Consider the following 17,360-nt stretch of genomic DNA (forward strand, 5'->3'; position numbering starts at 1 on the left):
TCCCCACGGACAGGGACAGGTCAGAGCCCCGAGCCAACCTCACCACGGTGTCTGACAAGCGGCTGCAAATCCACAACCCGCTGTACCCGGTGACAGAGAGCTCCTACAGCGCCTACGCTGTCATGTTCCTGTCCCTCATCGTCTTCACGGTGGGGATCATCGGGAACCTGTCCGTGATGTGCATCGTGTGGCACAACTACTACATGAAGAGTGCCTGGAACTCCATCCTGGCCAGTCTGGCTTTCTGGGACTTCCTCATCCTCTTCTTCTGCCTGCCTGTGGTCATCTTCAACGAGATCACCAAGAAGAGGCTGCTGGGGGACATGTCCTGTCGCATCGTGCCCTTCATGGAGGTAAGGGGCTGCACAGGTCCCTGCAGGGATCAAGAACTCAACTCCTCTCTGCCCTCTTGCTCCGGGGCAGTCCCTGCTCCTGGTGGCCTGGTGGCCAGACACCCGACTGTGGGGCACAGCAAGGAGTCGAGGGACAGTCCCCATAGTGATCTTCCCTTGGTCCCAGGCCATTGCTCAGGCTCGGCACCCACCACTGATGCTGCCAGGGCTGGGAAAAGCCCATTAGACCCTCCTCCAGCCCGCACAGGGACTCCCTCCATTTGTCTGTTCCTGTCCCAGCCTGATGCCCCAAAGCCTGGGGGCTCAGCCCTGCAGTGTGCTGGCCCAGAAACTGGCCACTGGGGGCTGCTGAGGATGGTCCAGGGGCAGGGGGCTGCAGGTGGACAGTGCTGGTCAGCACTGGAATGGGACCAGCCCAGGAATTAGGTGTGGAAACCTGAAATCTGTGTTTGTCCTCAAACCCCACGTGTGACAGGTTGGCCACACTCGGGGAGAGCCAGGTACCCACTGAGAAGGCCAGAGGGACTGTGGTGACAGGGGATGGCAGAACGAGCAAAAATGCCCCAGATGGCAGGATTTGGCCTGATGCTGCTCTGGTGCTGGAAACCAACCCTTGCTGTGCTCATCTCCCATCCTCAGGGGAACCTTGGGGTCCAGCTGTGCCCCTCCGTGCCCTGGTGGGACAGACAGACCAAGCCTGGCTGTTCTCTGAGGTCAGCACCCCGTCTATCAAAGGGTGGAAGAGCTTAGAGACAGTGCCAGGTCGCTGAAGACCCTCTCAGGCTTGGTCAGACCAGACGGGGTTCAGAACCTGCCCCTCCCCCTGAGCACCCACGCCAGTGTTCAGGGGTCCCGGCTGCTGTGTGCCCTGCTGGCACCAGAACATCACCTGTGCGTGCCCCAGAACATCACCTGTGCATGCCCCGGTGCCCCTGTGCAGGGTCTGCAGCTGTGCAGGGGTCCCTGGCTGCTCACGGGGTCCCCACCTGTGCACAGCCCTAGAAGCCCCAGCAATGCCTGGGTCCTCTGGGTGCAGGGTGGTGGACCGGGGTGTCCCACTGAGCACAGCCCCAAAGCAGCCCAGCCCAGCCCAGCACGGGGATGTGGTGTTTGCTGGGGGAGCCCTGCAGCCCCCCTGCAGCCCCCCTGCTCCCCTGTGTCCCTGCCCAGCAGGCAAGAGCTGCTCCTTTCCACGGGTGTCCCACCCCATCCTCTCACTAAATGGAGAGTTTACCCCATCCCTGGCCTCCACCTCAGGCCTCCAACGCTGCATCTGGGTGGATTCAGAGAGGGGCAGGAATTTGCCCAAGCTGGCTCAGTGTCCCGGGAAGGGAAGGGAAGGGAAGGGAAGGGAAGGGAAGGGAAGGGAAGATGTCCCCAAAACAGACCCTGTCTTGAGGAGGATCTGCTGCTCATGGGCTCCCTGTCCCCGTGAGAGAACCCTGAGGGTGGCAGCACCAGGTGCAGGGATTCAGCAGCACCAGGGCGCCCTGGGACAGCTCGGTCCCAGAGGAGTCAGGAGGGAACAGGGTCGGTGGGATGTTGGTGCTGCAGAAGGACGAGCGTGCCACAGACGGGAAGCACAGTCCCGGTGTGGGGCTACCCTTGCTCTGCCCCCCAGCACCCAGCCCTACACTGCCCTCCTGCCCCCCAAGGCATGGGCAGAGAGAGGCTCCAGGGCTTCACCTGGGACCCAGCTGCAGGGAGCCTGGCTGGGAGCCACAGCCAGGCCAGAGCCAAATCCCCAGCAGAGGGTCAGCAATGAGAGGGGAACCAAGGGTTCGTGTCTGGTGGGACTGTGAGTGGCTCGGGCCACTGGATGGATGCAGTGAGAAGCAGATCTATCCTCTGGAGCTGCTCAGTGCTCTGGCACAGAGCCAGGTTTTGGGAGCAAAGCTGGTTACAGGGGCTGCTTGGGGACAGGCCCTGTGCAGGGATGTGCTGGGCTGACTGATGCCACCAGCTACATCCCTGCCAGGGCACTGGAGATGGGTGTTCTGCAGGACCAAGGGTGCCCAGAGAGACACCCTGTGAAGGCTGTAGGGGGAGGAGGCAGCAGCACAGCAGTGCCGAGGGCTGCAGGTGCCAGCCAGGGAACAGGTCCAGTGTGCTGGGTGCTGGCTGTGGGGCAGAGCAGGGTGCTGGGTGCCCAGGCTGGCTCTGGGCTTTGGGCAGAGGAGCTGGGACATGCTGGGAGGTGGTGCTGGGTGCAGAATTCTGGTGCTGGGCCGGTGTCCTGATTCTGTGTCTGGGGCGATGCTGCTGGGCATAAGCGATGGTGCTGCTGAGGGCTGGCACCGCTCTGGTCATCAGCTGCTGGAGTGACCAGCCCAGGGCCAAGGAAATGGCTGGGGGACCGGGGGGGCAGTGTTCCAGGCTGTTCCCCACGCACCACGTGGAGCCCTGGGAAGTTTCCTGAGAGCTGGGAAGGTCTTTCAGCACAGGGTGATGTTTGATGGCTTCGTGAGCCAGGAATGGCCACAGCACTGGGGGCACCAACATGTGACTCTGCCATCATTTTGGCCAAGGGCTGTGGGACTTGGCTCCCAGCTCTGGGGCTGGGACTGGGAATGCTGACCAGTGCCTGGCCAGCCCTCCCAGAGCCACAGCGATTCCTGTCCCTCCTTTGGCCTCCTCCTTTGGCAGAGGGGATGTTTTTCTTGCTATTCTCAATGCAGCGGAAATTGCCCCAAGCTGATTTGGGACAAGAGTGCCTTCAACTCACTTGGCCTGTCCAGGCAGGCCTTGGGAACCCTGGGAAGGTGCTGGTGGGTGTGATGGCCCCTGCTTCTCCTCTGCAAGAGCCATCCAGAATAGAGGAAGAGCCTGAAGGACAATCCTGCTGTTCCCACCTTGGCTGGATGGACAGACAGACATCCAGCTAAACTTCTCCCTTCCTCAGAAAAGGGAGCTGGGCAGGGACTGAGGGTCGGGGGACATTTTTCAAAACCTTTCAGGAGTCACAGAAAAGTGGCTCTAAACCCTGGGATGCAGCCACAGGCTGTGACCTCCCTACAAGCTTTGAAGGAGAGGTTGTGATCTTAGGTAGCCAGGGGTTTGCCCCAAGCCTGGTAGAGCCCAGCCCCCTGTGATGTCCCTGCAGCAGGGCCCACCTGTTCTTCCTCCTCCCTCACCAGGTATCGTCACTGGGAGTTACCACCTTCAGCCTCTGTGCCCTGGGCATCGACAGGTTCCACGCAGCCACCAGCCCCCAGGCCAGCACGCGGCCCATCGAGCAGTGCCAGTCCATCATCGCCAAGCTGGCCGTCATCTGGGTGGGCTCCATGACTCTGTCGGTGCCAGAGATCCTGCTCTGGCAGCTGGCACAGGACACGTCGCCCGTGTCCGGTGGGGTGACGGAGTTTTGCACCATGAAGCCCTCGTCCAACCTGCCCGAGTCCATCTACTCCCTGGTGCTCACCTACCAGAATGCTCGCATGTGGTGGTATTTCGGCTGCTACTTCTGCCTGCCCATCCTCTTCACCGTCAGCTGCCAGCTGGTGACGCGGCGCATCCGCGGCACCGAGAAGAAGAGCGAGTGCCGGGGCACCAAGCACGGCCAGTGCGAGAGCCACCTGAACTGCACCATCATCGCGCTGACCGTCATCTACGGGCTCTGCACCACCCCCGAGAACGTCTGCAACATCGTGGTGGCCTACATGTCCCCTGACATGTCTAAGCAGACCTTGGATCTGCTCAACCTCATCAACCAGTTCTTCCTGTTCTTCAAGTGCTCCGTGACGCCTGTTCTGCTCCTGTGCCTCTGTCGTCCCCTGGGCCAGGCCTTCATGGACTGCTGCTGCTGCTGCTGTGAGGGCTGCGGCCCCGACACCACCTCCAGCGAGGGCAGCGCCGACAGCAAGCTCAAAACCGAGATGTCCTCCTCCATCTTCTTCGACAAGCCCCGGGAGACTCCCCCACCCCTCCTGGCCCTGGGCACCCCATGCTAAGTGCCACTGGGGAGCTGTAGCGATCGTTTCACCACCTCCTCCCAAGACCAAACGTTGTTTTGCCATTAGTACTCATGTCTGGACATGGAGCAAGCAGAAGAGACAGATCAGGGGGCTGTGCCGTGGGCTTCAAACCCAGCACTGGGCAGGTGGGGCTTGAAATCCCAGTCCCCGTGGCTACACTGGTGACCCTCTTGCCTCTGCCCAAAGGTCAGTGAGGACAGCAGCACCCTCCTGTCCCGGCTGCCTGGTTGGGCTCCGTGGGGCTGCTGCTCTGGAGATGGTGTTGTGCCAGGAAGGTCTTACCTGAAACCACAGAGGCTGGCCATGATGGCTCACAGAGGACACAGCAAACACAAACTGCCCTCCTCCTGCCCCCTCCCCTCCTGCCAGCCCCTCCCCAAGAGGAGAAGGTCCAACTGGCCGTATCCCACGGGTTCAAGCCGTGCCCTGTATGAGCTCAATAAACCAGTAACCTAGAGCACGTCGTGCTTGCAGCCACTGGCACTGCTGGGCTGAGCCCTGTATGAGCACCTTGGATGGCTCTTCCCTAAACCTGGGGGGCTCTGGGGTGGGCATGGGCAGCTGGGGGGCAGGAGGGCAGGGAAGCAGCTGTGCCAGGGTGGGCAGCGGTGAGGGGAGATGGGGAAAGGCCCCCAGCCCCTGTGCTCCCTCCCTCTGGAGTGATGCTGAGCAGTGCCGGTGAGAGGGTGCCCTCTGAAGCGCTGGGCTTGGGGTGATTTGTAGGACTTGAACTGGTCTCAGTAAAGCCCAGCCAGCCCAGCCCAGGGCTGAGGTGCCCCACAGCCTGCTGGTTCCCCCATGTGTGCTGTGCACCACGGCGCGGTGCTGCTGCACAGTGCTGGGGGAAGATGTGGGACCACCACCCCCAGCACCCCTCAGGGAGCCTCGGGGTGAGTGCACCTCACCCAAACTGCCCCCCAGGGCTCCTGGCCCTCATCCCCCTGCCCGCTGCAGGGACAGCATTGTCCCAGGAGGATGCTTTCAGGGCTTCAGGGTTTCCAACCGCACACCCACCCCCTGGCCACGGCCCCTGCATGGGGCAGGGCGGGTCAAGGAGCAGGCGGGACGGATCTGCCTGAGGGCAGCCTGGCCGTGGCAGCCCATCCACCGGAGCGGTTAGAGCTCCTTGTCCCAGCTGCTGGCAGCCGCCCCAGCCCCCGAGATGCCGGGGCGAGGGAGACGGTTGCCACGGGCAGTGAAAGCGAGGGGCTCACTGCGGGCTTTGTGCGCAACACCCACCGGGCTCCGCGCGGGCTTTGCTTTCGCAGACCCGTTTCCAGGGAAACAAAAGCCCCAGTTTTCTTTCGAGAGCACAAAACTGGGTTTTTCCTTTCATCCTCCTCCCCCCCCACCCCGTGCTGGGCCCCACGGCTTGGGAGAAGAGGGGTCTCATCTTGGCACAGGGATGCAGGGGGGCTCAGAGTCCGGGCCGTACCTCCAGCGCCCACGGGGTGAGCGGGGTCCCGGTGAGGGGCAGTGGGGGAGGTGGGGGAGGGCATCTCCCACGCGCCTGGTCCACATCGCTCCGTCCTGAGCCCGGGCCAAGGGCGAACAAAGCCAGGCTTGTGCTGCGGGGCTGCACGCGTGGGGAGGGGAGCGCGGGCGGGGCGGGGGCTGCGGCAGCACAGGGACCCCCCCCAGCAGGCACAGCACCCCGGGGCTGCGCTGAACCCCGGCCCTGCTCCCACCCTGCTGCCCGGGCGCCTGACAAGCGCAGGGCAGGGGGCCCCCCCCGGGCCACGGGGCGGTGGGAGCCCAGCAGCAATGGCCACACCCTCCCGAGGACATGGGGCCACCTCCAAAGGACACAGGGCAGGGGGACCCCAGCAGCAGCGGGCACAGCCCCCAGGAGGGAGCAGGGAGAGGGGGCACTGCAGCCCCCCCAAACCCAGCAGGGTTCCACAGCAGCTTGGGACGTGACAGGGGCAGAGGAAGGTCCAGCAGCAGGGATGACCACAAACAGAGTGTCCGAGCTGGCCTTGGCACCCAGGCCAAGGAAACAAAGCAACTGCAGCCGTCAGAGGTGCCTCCAGCACCTCTCGGGTGAGCATGACCCCACAGATGCCCAGTGGCACCCAGAGGACGGGGACCTCCCTTCCAGGCAGGGCCCCGAAGGATGGGTGGCAACGATGGGGAGGAAGAAACGTGACTGCAACCACACCCGCAACGCAAAATTGTTAATTTATTGTTAGGAGGCAAAAAAATTGTACAGTTACAAGAATCATTTCCCAACAGAGGTCAAATCCAAAAACAAGAACAGAAGATAAATCCCTGGCCTGATGCGCTGGAGCTGAGTGGGAAGAGGCTGAGAGGGGGCCCTGCAGCCCCCCAGCCATCCCCACCCTGTGTCCCAGCCCTGCACTGGGACCAGCAGCTGCCTCGTCCTGCACACCCACCCTCCAATGCCAGCCCAGTCCCCCCAAACTGGCCCCAAACAGCCTGGCCAGAGCCCCAGGCTGCACCTGCAGAGCCCCAGCCAATGGCACAGACATGGCACCGACAGCCACAGCCTTTCTCACCCCACACAACTTCCACAGACCTCCACCCTCTGCAGACACAGACCTGACCGTCGTCCCCACAAGCCCTGCTGCCCCCTGCCCCACGGCTCCTGTGCGGCCCAGCCAGGGCAGCAGGGCAGGGGGTGCCACGGGGAGTAGGGAGTGGGGAGCAGAGCACGGGGAGCAGGCACAGGGAGCAGGGCATGGGGAGCAGGGCATGGGGAGCAGGCACAGGGCACAGCCCCCTGGGTCTGGCGAGCAGCACTGACAGTGCACAGATGCTCTCAGTGTGTCTCCGGGCGCCTCCATGTGTCCCTCCCTCTCTGGCATCCCAAGGGATGTCCCTGGCCAGGGCAGAGCCAGCCGTCCCAGCCGGGCACAGGCGATGCCACTTGGCATGTGGGGAGCCAGCACAGCTGTCCTGAGAGGCTGCACGGGGTTGAGCCAGCCCCAGGACGGGTGGGAGGCAGGTGCCAGCCCCCTGCTCCCCCAGGGGCTGCTGGCATTGCTGGGCCCCCAGCACTGGTACCAGTGCCCCAGATCCTCCCTCCTGAGCAGCCAGGCTGGGCAGAGGGCAGGAGAGCAGGGGCCATGTGGGGCAGGGGGACAAGTGGCCCTGGGCCCCCAAGGGGGGGTTGGGGAAGTGGAGGCAATAGGGGGAGGCTGACGACAGTGGCTTGTGACCAATCCCTGTCCCCTGGAGGGGTGAGGAGCCTGCGGGTGGCAATGACACACCCTTCCCCCCCCACTGAAGCCCGAGTCAGGCAGGGCAGGGTGGGCACCTCCAACACCCCCAGGGTGGTCTCTGCCTGGAGGCAGCAGCAGGACACCCAGAGAAGGGGAGAGGGAGCCCCAGGGGACCCGCCTGCAGCTGGCACAGCCCCATTCCCAAGGGCTGCCTTCTGCTACCACCCTCCTCCTCCTCCCAGCGCTGACCCGTGGCTGGCCTTGGGGAGCCCCAGCTTTCCTACTGCTCACAGGGCCCAGTTCAGTAACAGCACTATCCCTTAAATTAAAAAATTAAAATATATATACATATATATATATACTGTATACACAGACAACAACAGAACAGTGCCAAAATGGAGGGAGAGAGAGAGGGGAGGAGAGGACAGGGGGAGAGGAGGGCAGTCGGACATCTTCTTTACAATAAAAACAAGGATTCTGCCCCAATGTGAGCAGAGTCTGGGGTCCCCTAAAAATACCCATCTAGAGAGAGAGCTGGAGGGACAGAGCAGGAGAGAGGGGCGTGGGCTTGTACAATGGCATCTTCCCAATCCGAGCCAGGCCCGCGGGACCTCAGCTTCGCCTGGACTTCGAGTGCTGGATAAGCCACTGTAGGGTGATGTCTGCAGAGGTAAGGGGACACTTACAGCCTCTGCCTCTGGCTGTCACCTCCTCCCACACCTGGGCAAGCACGTGGGCACGGGCTGCCCCCCACGCCCCCCATGACCCCAGCCCACGGCACTCACCGATGTTGTCCTTTTCTTTGCAGGAGATGGAATAGCAACAGATCTCTCGGTCCTGGATGGCGGAGAGGTTCCTGTGGGAAAGGAGCAAGTGCTGGCTGCAGACTCTGAGCTGTGTGGGGTGGCCATGGGAGACAGAGCACACTGAAGGGGCAGCAGCTCCCCAGGCTCTCCAGGAGCTGCACGTGAGCCAGGGGAGGGCACCATCGCTCCATGCCTGAGGGGCAGGGGTGGTCTGGGGGGGGCCTATGTGACAGGGCAGGATGGACCCAATCCCACGGAGACCCTGGCCACCAAATCCCATAGGTCCCCCCCAGCCCTGCAGCCAGACGGGGCAGGGAGGTTTTGGGAGCGGCACAGGGCTGGCAGCATGGGAGCTGCACAGGTGCCCATGGCCAGGGGGGCTCAGAGGGGTGGCTGAAGGGGAGGAGATGCTGTGAGCCAGTGCAGCATCCCAGATCCCCAGCATGGAGGAGCCCAGTGCCACTGTCCAGTGCGGTATCTGGGGGAGACCAGCTCCAGCAGCCAGTGCCATGCTGCGGCCGGGCCCCCACGCCACCATGTGGCACGTGGGACCCAGCCCTGGCACTGGTGGTTCCAGCTCCTCTCTGTCTCCACAAGGTGTCACCTAGGAGATCCCCAGCCACCCATGTGTGCCAGCCCACCCCAGGCACCACAGTGCCAGCCCAGACAGGTGATGGTGCTGGTGGGGACACGGCAGAACGGGGAGGGCTCACACTGTGTCACACCGGCACACTTACATCTTCTCAATGAGCTCCTTCTCATCCAAGGCACCGGGCAGGTCCCGCTTGTTGCCCAGGACGAGGACCTGCAGGGCAGGACAGGGGACACCTGAAGCACCCGGCCACCAGACCAGGCAGGAACCTGCTTCTGCCACTCAGAAGCAGAGCCTGCTTGTGACACAGGACAGCCCTGGCTACCCCACTAGGATGTCCCAGACAGAGAAACCCCCTTCAGCAGCACTCAGGAGGCAGGGCACTTCAATTAACTGCCTTAATTAGCCTGTACACAGCATCTCCTGTGCACTCGCTACTCCCAGTGTGGAGATGTTCCCACAGCACATCCTCTCTCAAGGGTACCAGCATCTGCTGTGCCATCCAGGATGGTCTCCCAGGAGCCTCCCACTGCCTCTGAGCAAAAAGTCAAGTGAAATGGCCAACCCTGACGTTGCCCAGCAGGAGTAAGCTGTGGATGCTGGGTAGAACCCACTCTGCAGGCAGCCAGCCCAAACCAGGATCAGCCGTTTGTGCCATCACTGATCTCTCCCTCCAGGCTCTCCACAGCCACAAAAGCATTCTCAGACTGTGTAAGGAAAATAACCACCCAGCAGGGCTGGTTTGTCCCTCCGGAGCAGCCATGTGACTGTCACCTGACGGGGCGGTGCTGAGGCTGTGGCTGCCCGGACTGTGCTGGGGCTCTGCAGCAGCACAGGATGCAGCATCCCCTGCTTCAGTCTGGAGGCTTGTTCTCAGAAGAGAGCCTTCAGAGGCCTGCAACTGCAGCGTGGTGTGTCAGGAGCTGAATTTAGCTGGCAGCGGACATTTGGGATCCGTGGCAAGATCTTCAATTAGCTCCTTTCAAAGGATGCTGATTTGGGGGGGTTGGTGCACATCCCACCTGACACATACAGGGTGCCCAGCACTGCACCACGTCCCACCTCCTGCACGTGTCACAGTCCAGCAGCTCCCCTACCAGGAGAGGGGACCTTCCTATCACACCATAAATCAGGTGCAAATCCATGTGAGGGGACAGATTTCACCCAGGGGGCCTGATCTGTGCCCTAAAGCTGCCCTAAAGCTCCCTCTCTGTTGCTTGGCCCAGTTCTGACCTAGAAAGCGTCATTGCCCCAGCCGGCTCCCTCGGGAGTGCAGCGGGGAAGCGACGCCTCCAAGAAAAGGAGATTCATGGGATGTCCCTTCCTGAATCTGCTCTGCAAGCCCTGGCAGTCGCCAGCCTGGGGACCGACCGAGGCACCAGCTCACCGGGATGCCCTGGAGCTGTGGCTTGTCAAGCAGGTTGTGCAGTTCGTTCTTGGAGGCCTCTATCTTCTCCTGGTCAGCAGCATCCACCATGTACCTGCAAGGGAAGGGACAATCCTGAGCACAGGTGCCCAGGTCTCCACGGCCTCGTGCTGTGCTGAGGTCCGTGCCACCCCCAAACCTCCTCCCATGGCAGCTCACTGCCCCAGGACATGCAGGGGGTTGATAACAGGATCCTTCCACCAGGATGCCTCTTCCCAAGGATGGCTGTGGAGCTAAAAACCCCTCATGTCTCCCAGGGGAGTAGGGGACCACCCCAGCCTTGTCCCTGCAGGTGTCAACCTGCTGACAGCAGGGACAGGCTGGGCAAGGGAAGCCCAGGCAGGAGAAGCTGCAGGACACACATTGTCTCCATGTGCCCAGTGAGACTCGTGCACATGGCAGCTCCCATGTAAACAGCCAGGATAGAGGACAAGCAGAGAAGGCAAGAGAAGCTGAGGATGGAGAGGTGACAGTGACCCAAGAAGGGGAAGGAGCTCCTTGTCCCATCGATGGGGTAATCTTGGGAAGGGCCATGGAGCACATGGATGTGAAGCCGGTGGCCAGCAATGCTTCTCTGAGCAGAGCAGGAGATTTGGGAAAGGATTTCATTCTTACAGGGCAACTTTTATCCTGCAAAGAATGTCAGTGAAGCCAAAACTTGGGTGAGGAACGGATCAAAGCAGCCTTGATTTCAAAGATCAAGAAGCTGGGAGAGAAGGAGTGAGAAACACCAGCTCATCAGGCTGTGGGGAGTTACTTAAAAATAGGAAAAAAGCTACTAATGAAGTGCTTAACACAGGAAAATGGGAACGAGGTGCCAGAGGGAAAAACACCCCCAGGGACTGCCCCAGACCTTGGCATGTTGGGCAGGGGAAAGGGCTGAGAGCAAAGGGAAAGGAACATGACACAGCTCGAGGTGATGAGGGCAGACTGGAGTGTGACCTGGATGCTGACAGGTCCTTTTGTTTCCTGACAACTACGTGGGCCAAAATTATGACATTATGGAAGGAGGCAGCAAAAGGAGTGAGAAGACAGAGATTTTGTCATTTCCAGCAAAGCTCACTGTAATAAAAAGTGTAATAAAAACCCTCCTGCAGGTCCAAGGCCATGTCCCACCATGGTTACAATCTGCAAGGGCAGGAGCAGACACCACTGTCCCAGCATGCAGGACAAGCAGTACCACACTCCTCCTCACCTGCCAAGGCTTGGAGTTGGGAAGGGCAGCACAGAAACCAGCCCTCCAAATCTCAGGGCACAGTCACTTGGAAAAGATCCCATAAATCTCATTTTCTGACTGGATTTAAGGAACCCCAGTATGGTGTCCCAGGATCAGTATTTGTCCTTTGGAATAGGCAACCTGCTTCCCAAGAATGCCTTGCCAGGCTCACCCCGAGCCTGGACTCCCTGGGATTGCTTTTACTGTGCTGTTTGCAGGCAGGGGATGCCCAGGGACACTCAGATTTGCTGACTCAGTAGCGGGTGTTGCACTGAGACTCCTGCTCTCAGCACAAGATTTATCTGGCAGCACATGAATATCCTGACCTGGAAACCAGCCTCTGGGAAGGGCTGAGCCCCACCACTGGGCTCTGCTCAGCCCCAGCAGTGAGCAGCCAGCAGACAGGACGCATGGGAGCCTGGAAGGGCAAGATCTGAGGAACAGAGCTGGACTGAGTGATGCTGGAAGGGAAGAGAAGGGTCTGCCACAGCTGGAGGGACCTGGCTGTCCTTTGCTCAAAGCCCATGTAGACATCAGTCCCCAGGGGAAGTATCCGGAAAAAAGGAGGCTCAGGGGGGACTTTCTCAGTCTCTCCAGTTCCCTGACAAGAGGGTGGAGCCAGGTGGGGGTCAGGCTCTTCTCCCAGGGAACAGGCTACAGGACCAGAGGAAACGGCCTCAAGTTGCACCAGGCGGGGTTCAGGTTGGATATGGGGGAAAATTTCTTCTCTGAAAGGGTGGTTAGGCCCTGGCAAAGGCTGCCCAGGGCAGTGGTGGAGTCACCATCCCTGGAGGTGTTCAAAAACCACCTGGGGACATGGTCTAGTGGTGAATATGGTGGTGTTGGGCTAACGGTTGGACCGAATGATCTTCGAGGCCTTTTCCACCCTTAACGATTCCGGGATGATTCAGTGATTCCACCCCTTGGCACAGGTGTCTGGCTCTGGCAGCAAAGGCACCGCAGCTCCCCTGTCCCCCCAGCACCCCGGGGTGGGATGATGCCCCCAGCCAGCAGCAAGGCTCAGCATCAGCACGTGGGTGAGAGCAGGGCCCTGGGGATACTCACACGATGGCACTCACTCCACGGCAGTATCGCTCCCACATGCTGCGGAACCGTGGCTGCCCCCCGATGTCCCAGAGCTGTGACAGGGAGACGGCAGCGTTACCCCCACAGTAAAATCTTTCCTCCCCCATGTGGCCACCCGGAGCATTTTTTCGACGCACCAAACCCACCCCCATCTCCTCCTCTTCAGCTCAAATTTCAGGAGGAGGCTCCTGACTTGATGAAGAAGGGAGAAACCTCAGGAGGGGCAGCTGGAGGATGCTGAATCCCCCTGTAATGTGCCTCTGCTGGCATGGAGGGACCCTCTGGCCCAAGCTGGCTGCTCCTCCCCATGCCCATCACATCTCCTGGCACTGCCCTGAGACATTTCCCATTTCAGAACATTCGGCACACTCTCAAAAGTGTTCCTGCAGCAGCCACAGATCCCCAGCCAGCTTTTCAAGTCTGTCCAACAGCTATTTCCCAGTACAACCCCAGGCCCTTGAAAGATCCAGAAGAGGTAGAACCCTCCTTTTCCTTTGCTCCCAAGGCAGAGGCCACCACTGCAAGCCACGACCTGTTTTTCCCAGCACTACCACCCTCAGCAGCGTGACCACATCCGTAAGTCCCAGAGACATAAGAAACCTCCAGCTTTGCAGCCTGAACTGGCTCTTATTGCCCAAGTCTGGATCTCCTACACCCCTCCCCACCACCTCCCCTGGTGGGTACCTGCAGGACCCTAACAGGGCAAATCTTTCCCTTCCAGATGGTGGAATCACAATCCCTGGAAATGTTAACAAAATGTGGATGTGGCACTTGGAGACATGGTTTAGTGGTGAACATGGCACTCCTGGGGGAACATTTAGACTCGATCTTAAAGCGATTATCCAGCCTTAATGATGCTGTGCTTCTATTCTATGAGCTGCATCTGGGGTGCCTGGAATTCTTCCACCTCCAGCAGAACAGCCACCAATCTTCCTCACCTCCACCTTCCATCCCAAGAGCCCTCACCAGCAGTAACAACTGCATCTCACCTTTATGGTAACATTCCCTTTGGTGATCTTCCTCATGTTGAAGCCCACTGTCGGGATCATGTCTTCGTTGAACTGTCCTGACTGCAAGGAACAAGGTGAAACAGCGTTAGGAGGCAGAGGAACGGGGCCAGCCTGCCCTGGCAGGGCAGCAAGGCTGACAGCCTGGGATAACCCCAAAGGCTCTGCCAGCCCTGCCGTGGGCACAGCGCAACCCTCCTGCAGGTCCACGCCAGGACGCAGAGCCCAGGAGGCACGGTGCCACCAGGAATGCTGTGCGTCCTGGTTCCGCCCAGAGGGACGGGATGTGGCCAAGACACTGTGTTATTCAGTACCACCTGACATCATTGCCATGGCCAGGGAAAAGGGACTGAGTTCTTTTCCAGTTGGGAAAAAGCCTGGTGGGTGGAGGGAAGCCATTGTTTCATTGTCCCGGGCTTGGTGAGCATTTTGCATGTAAATCACCCTCTCTTTGTACACTGTTGTTATTAGTAGTGTTGCTCTTACTGTTTTCTTATCTCGTTGCTGTTTCTAGTAAATTGTTCTTATCTCAACCCGTGATCTTTGCCTTTTGTGCTTCCAGTTGGAGGGGGAAGGGGAAGCAACCGGGAACATCGGGAGCACCAAACTGGGGACCACCATTCCTAAACCACGACGCCGACGCCGTGGCTGCTGCAATGGGCACAGGTGCCCTGGGTGCCCCAGTGCAGTCCCCAACCCTGCAGCGAGCTGCCAGCCTCAGCCCTGGACACCCTGTTGTCTCGGTGGGCTCGGGGCTTGCCCATCCCAGCTCTTTCCAGGTGTGACTCCCAAGCCCTTCGTGGGAGGAGGCTGAGACCTTCGTCCTGAGCAGTGACCTCTGGTGAGGCAGCCCTGCAAGGACCCCCGGGGTTTTAGGCTGGGCTTTTCACCCAGAGAGCCACCTCCTGCTCCAGCTCCTTTCCAGTTGCAAGTCCTGGGGGCACCAGCAGGTTTCATGCTTCCAATCACTTATGGTCTAGCTCAAACCAGACTGACTTCTGCTTTCAAGAGAGTGCTGTCTGCGCTGGTCCCCAGTCCTGCATCCTGCCTGTGCTGGGTGACGTGGGGGGTCACAAAGGGCCCCCCTCCCCAGAAGCTGCTCTCATGCAGCTCCAATGTCTGCTGAGTTTATGCATCAGATGCAGGAGATCCCTGGGGGGTCGAGCACCCCAGTGCTGCTGTGGATGGGTCAGGCCTGTCGGAGCAGGGACCATCCCTCTGCTGAAGCTGGCTCACAAGCCCACATGCCCAGCACCACGCCGAAGGCTCTGCTAATGCCCACCCCACCGTCCAGTTTGCTGCTCCAGTTCCAGCGCTGCAGGACGGGCCCAGGCGGAGCAGGGATGGTAGGGGCAGTCCCAGCAGTGATGTGGCATCGCTGGGGCAGGACAGGAGCTGGCAAAGCCCCTCAGCCACTGCCTCCAGCAGCTTCCCTGGGACTCACATCAGGCTTATGGCCTGTAAATGCATCCTGGGGAATGCTGAGGAGCCAGTAGGGAAGACTGTTTGATAGCCAGGATAATGCAGCTGCGGGGAATTTGGCCATCAATGCCAGAAACTTGCAGGAACCACCAACCATGGCCAAACTCATCCTAGCAGGTCCTTACTACCTTAAAACCTCAGTTTCTTGAGGGCTTTTCTGTTAGTTAACACAAACTTCAAAACAGGAAGTCAGTTCATGCTATTTTCTCATAAGCAGATTTTTGTGCCTGGTTGAGCCTGTGGCTCCTCCGGATGCACCACATCAGCAAGTCACCAGGGTTTTCCTGACCTCTTCCAAACGCTCTGCAGTACACACTGCTTCCCTTTTTCATATCCCTTTTGCATTCAGCAGTAAAACCCAGCAGCCAAGGGGTGTTCAGGCCCCGCTGCACCCGGAAAGGACTGTGGGTAAGGGCACGGGGAGTGGAGGGGAAGCAGGCAGGGATCCACAGGGGATGTCTCCTATGGACTGAGGTTCAACACACAACTGAGCTTTATGAAACTAAGAAATTCTCAGGCTTTGATCAGTGGGCACAGAGAGCAACTGCTGAAGAGCTTCTTGGAAGCTGCAGGCACCTCCCTCAGGGATCCCAGACCACACCACGCGATCTGCTGGCTGTGCAAAAGCCACACAAGATATGGTTCTGGTGTGATAGAAGCTTCTTCCAGGAAGGGGTGGGCTGCAGGAGCCAGGAGTCACCTCTTCTTTCCTCCATGGGTGGGAGAGAGCATGTCTGTGTGAGTGACCACAGCCTTGCTCCCTGCCCCAAACCCCTCTCCCTGCAGCACCTGCCTCCAGGCTGCCCACAGCCAAGGGGCCGAAACAAAACCACTTGAGCTGTCCAAAACAGGCCAAGCTGGGAGTGCAAGGCCTTGTGGTCCAGGATGGCTCACACGTGCTCCCTGCTGTCCCAGCACCCACAGAAGCATCTTGCACGTGCTCCTCCTCCATCAGCTCCTCCTGCATCAGCTTCTCTCTGAACACAACTCTCAGTGGTGGAAACACGATGGTCCCTCTTCCCTCTCCAACCACCCCTGGTGCCTTCAACACATTTTCAACTCCCTGCAGGGTTCAGCCATCCACAGGTCCACTGCCAGGAAAGCAGTGAGCACCCTGATGGAGACAAGCAAAACCTTCACGGGACACATTCTTCCCCCAAATTTTTGTTATGTAATGAACATAGCATCCATGCTGACTCTGAAGATGATGCCAAGCCACACCAATTGCTTAAGAATGGGATTGCACTGGGAAGCACAAAAATCGTTGCAGGCAAGATGGATTTTGTGGCTACAAATGGTAGATCAGGTCTTTACAGACTCGAGCTCATCACTGCTTTTGCCAGGGTCACTCACTGCTCTGCCCAAGGCCCTGCCCGGAAGGCAAGTGACCTTTCCACCCAGCCCCAACACTTTCCAGTTGGGTTACTGGCAGAAGTGGCCAGAATTCAGCTTTTGCCAGGGCAGGCAGTGTCCCCAGCTCACGCTGAGCCCCATCCCCTGACACATGCACAAGGATTCCACACCACCTGCCAGTTCAGCCATCATCCCTTGCTCAGACGGGCCCAGGACCTCGGCTTGCTGGCACATGCAGAGAAGCCACCTCAGCCTCCCCCAGCTCTGGTGAGCAGCATGCAGGGCTGAGGTGGCCAGGCCCTGCTCCTCACCGGATGACATTGAACTGATGCGACCTGCTCTGGATAAATCACTGCTGGCTCTTCTGCAGCCCTGTTCCCCAGAGGGCAGAGATGGCAGTGCTGGGCCATGCAGTTGTGTCTCCACCAAAGCATGGCCCTCTGTGGGACAGAGGCAGGAGCCCAGAGCACCTCGGGTTGGGTGTCTCCCACCACTGCCTGGACCATCCCCACAACTGGCACTCCTGCAGGCATCTCCTGCCATACCCTGTCCAAGCTCTAACACGGAGGGAAACTTAGATATAAAAGATAGAAGAAAGAAACTTTTTATGATGTGAGAGGTGAGGCCCTGGCACAGGTTGCCCGGAGAAGCTGTGGCTGCCCCATCCGTGGAAATGTTCAAGGTCAGATTGGATGGGTCTTGGAGCAAACCAGTCTAGTGAAAGGTGTCCCTGTATGTGCCTGCCAATGGTAGGAGTGTTGGACAAGGTCATCTTTAAAGGTCCCTTCCAACCCAAATCACTCTATGATCCTGTCTCAGGAAAGCCACACTGTCCATTTTTCTTGGCTCATGTTGACAGAGCTTGCAGCAGCAACACAAA

The 17,360-nt window shown here is 59.6% G+C and overlaps 2 protein-coding genes across 2 annotated transcripts; one reads left to right on the forward strand and one right to left on the reverse strand.

The window, feature by feature from the left end:
* Positions 1-2: 2 nt before the first annotated feature.
* GPR37L1 (G protein-coupled receptor 37 like 1) lies at positions 3-4,787 on the forward strand (the record flags this gene model as incomplete). The annotated part of the gene is made up of 2 exons (XM_017739804.1): positions 3-353; positions 3,491-4,787. Coding segments are annotated over 2 exons (1,164 nt in total), but the record flags the coding sequence as incomplete, so codon positions are not given.
* Positions 4,788-6,491: 1,704 nt separating this feature from the next.
* ARL8A (ADP ribosylation factor like GTPase 8A) lies at positions 6,492-13,796 on the reverse strand. The gene is made up of 6 exons (XM_017739848.1): positions 13,628-13,796; positions 12,618-12,691; positions 10,298-10,391; positions 9,056-9,123; positions 8,298-8,368; positions 6,492-8,174 (listed from the first exon to the last, which is right to left on the reverse strand). The coding sequence occupies exons 1-6, from the start codon at positions 13,685-13,687 to the stop codon at positions 8,125-8,127; spliced, it is 417 nt and encodes a 138-aa protein (XP_017595337.1). The 5' UTR covers positions 13,688-13,796; the 3' UTR covers positions 6,492-8,124.
* Between the last annotated feature and the right edge of the window lie 3,564 nt (positions 13,797-17,360).

This window comes from Corvus brachyrhynchos, unplaced genomic scaffold, assembly GCF_000691975.1.
Source record: "Corvus brachyrhynchos isolate BGI_N302 unplaced genomic scaffold, ASM69197v1 scaffold67, whole genome shotgun sequence".
In the NCBI taxonomy this organism is placed as follows: domain Eukaryota; kingdom Metazoa; phylum Chordata; class Aves; order Passeriformes; family Corvidae; genus Corvus; species Corvus brachyrhynchos.

Excerpts from the sequence above, each read along its gene's own strand:
- ARL8A (XM_017739848.1), bottom strand. The coding sequence starts at position 13,687 with ATGATCCCGACAGTGGGCTTCAACATGAGGAAGATCACCAAAGGGAAT. Across the intron at positions 9,124-10,297 it reads CACAGCTCCAGGGCATCCCG|GTCCTCGTCCTGGGCAACAA; the intron begins GTGAGCTGGTGC and ends CCTGCCCTGCAG. Across the intron at positions 8,175-8,297 it reads CAAAGAAAAGGACAACATCG|ACATCACCCTACAGTGGCTT; the intron begins GTGAGTGCCGTG and ends TTACCTCTGCAG.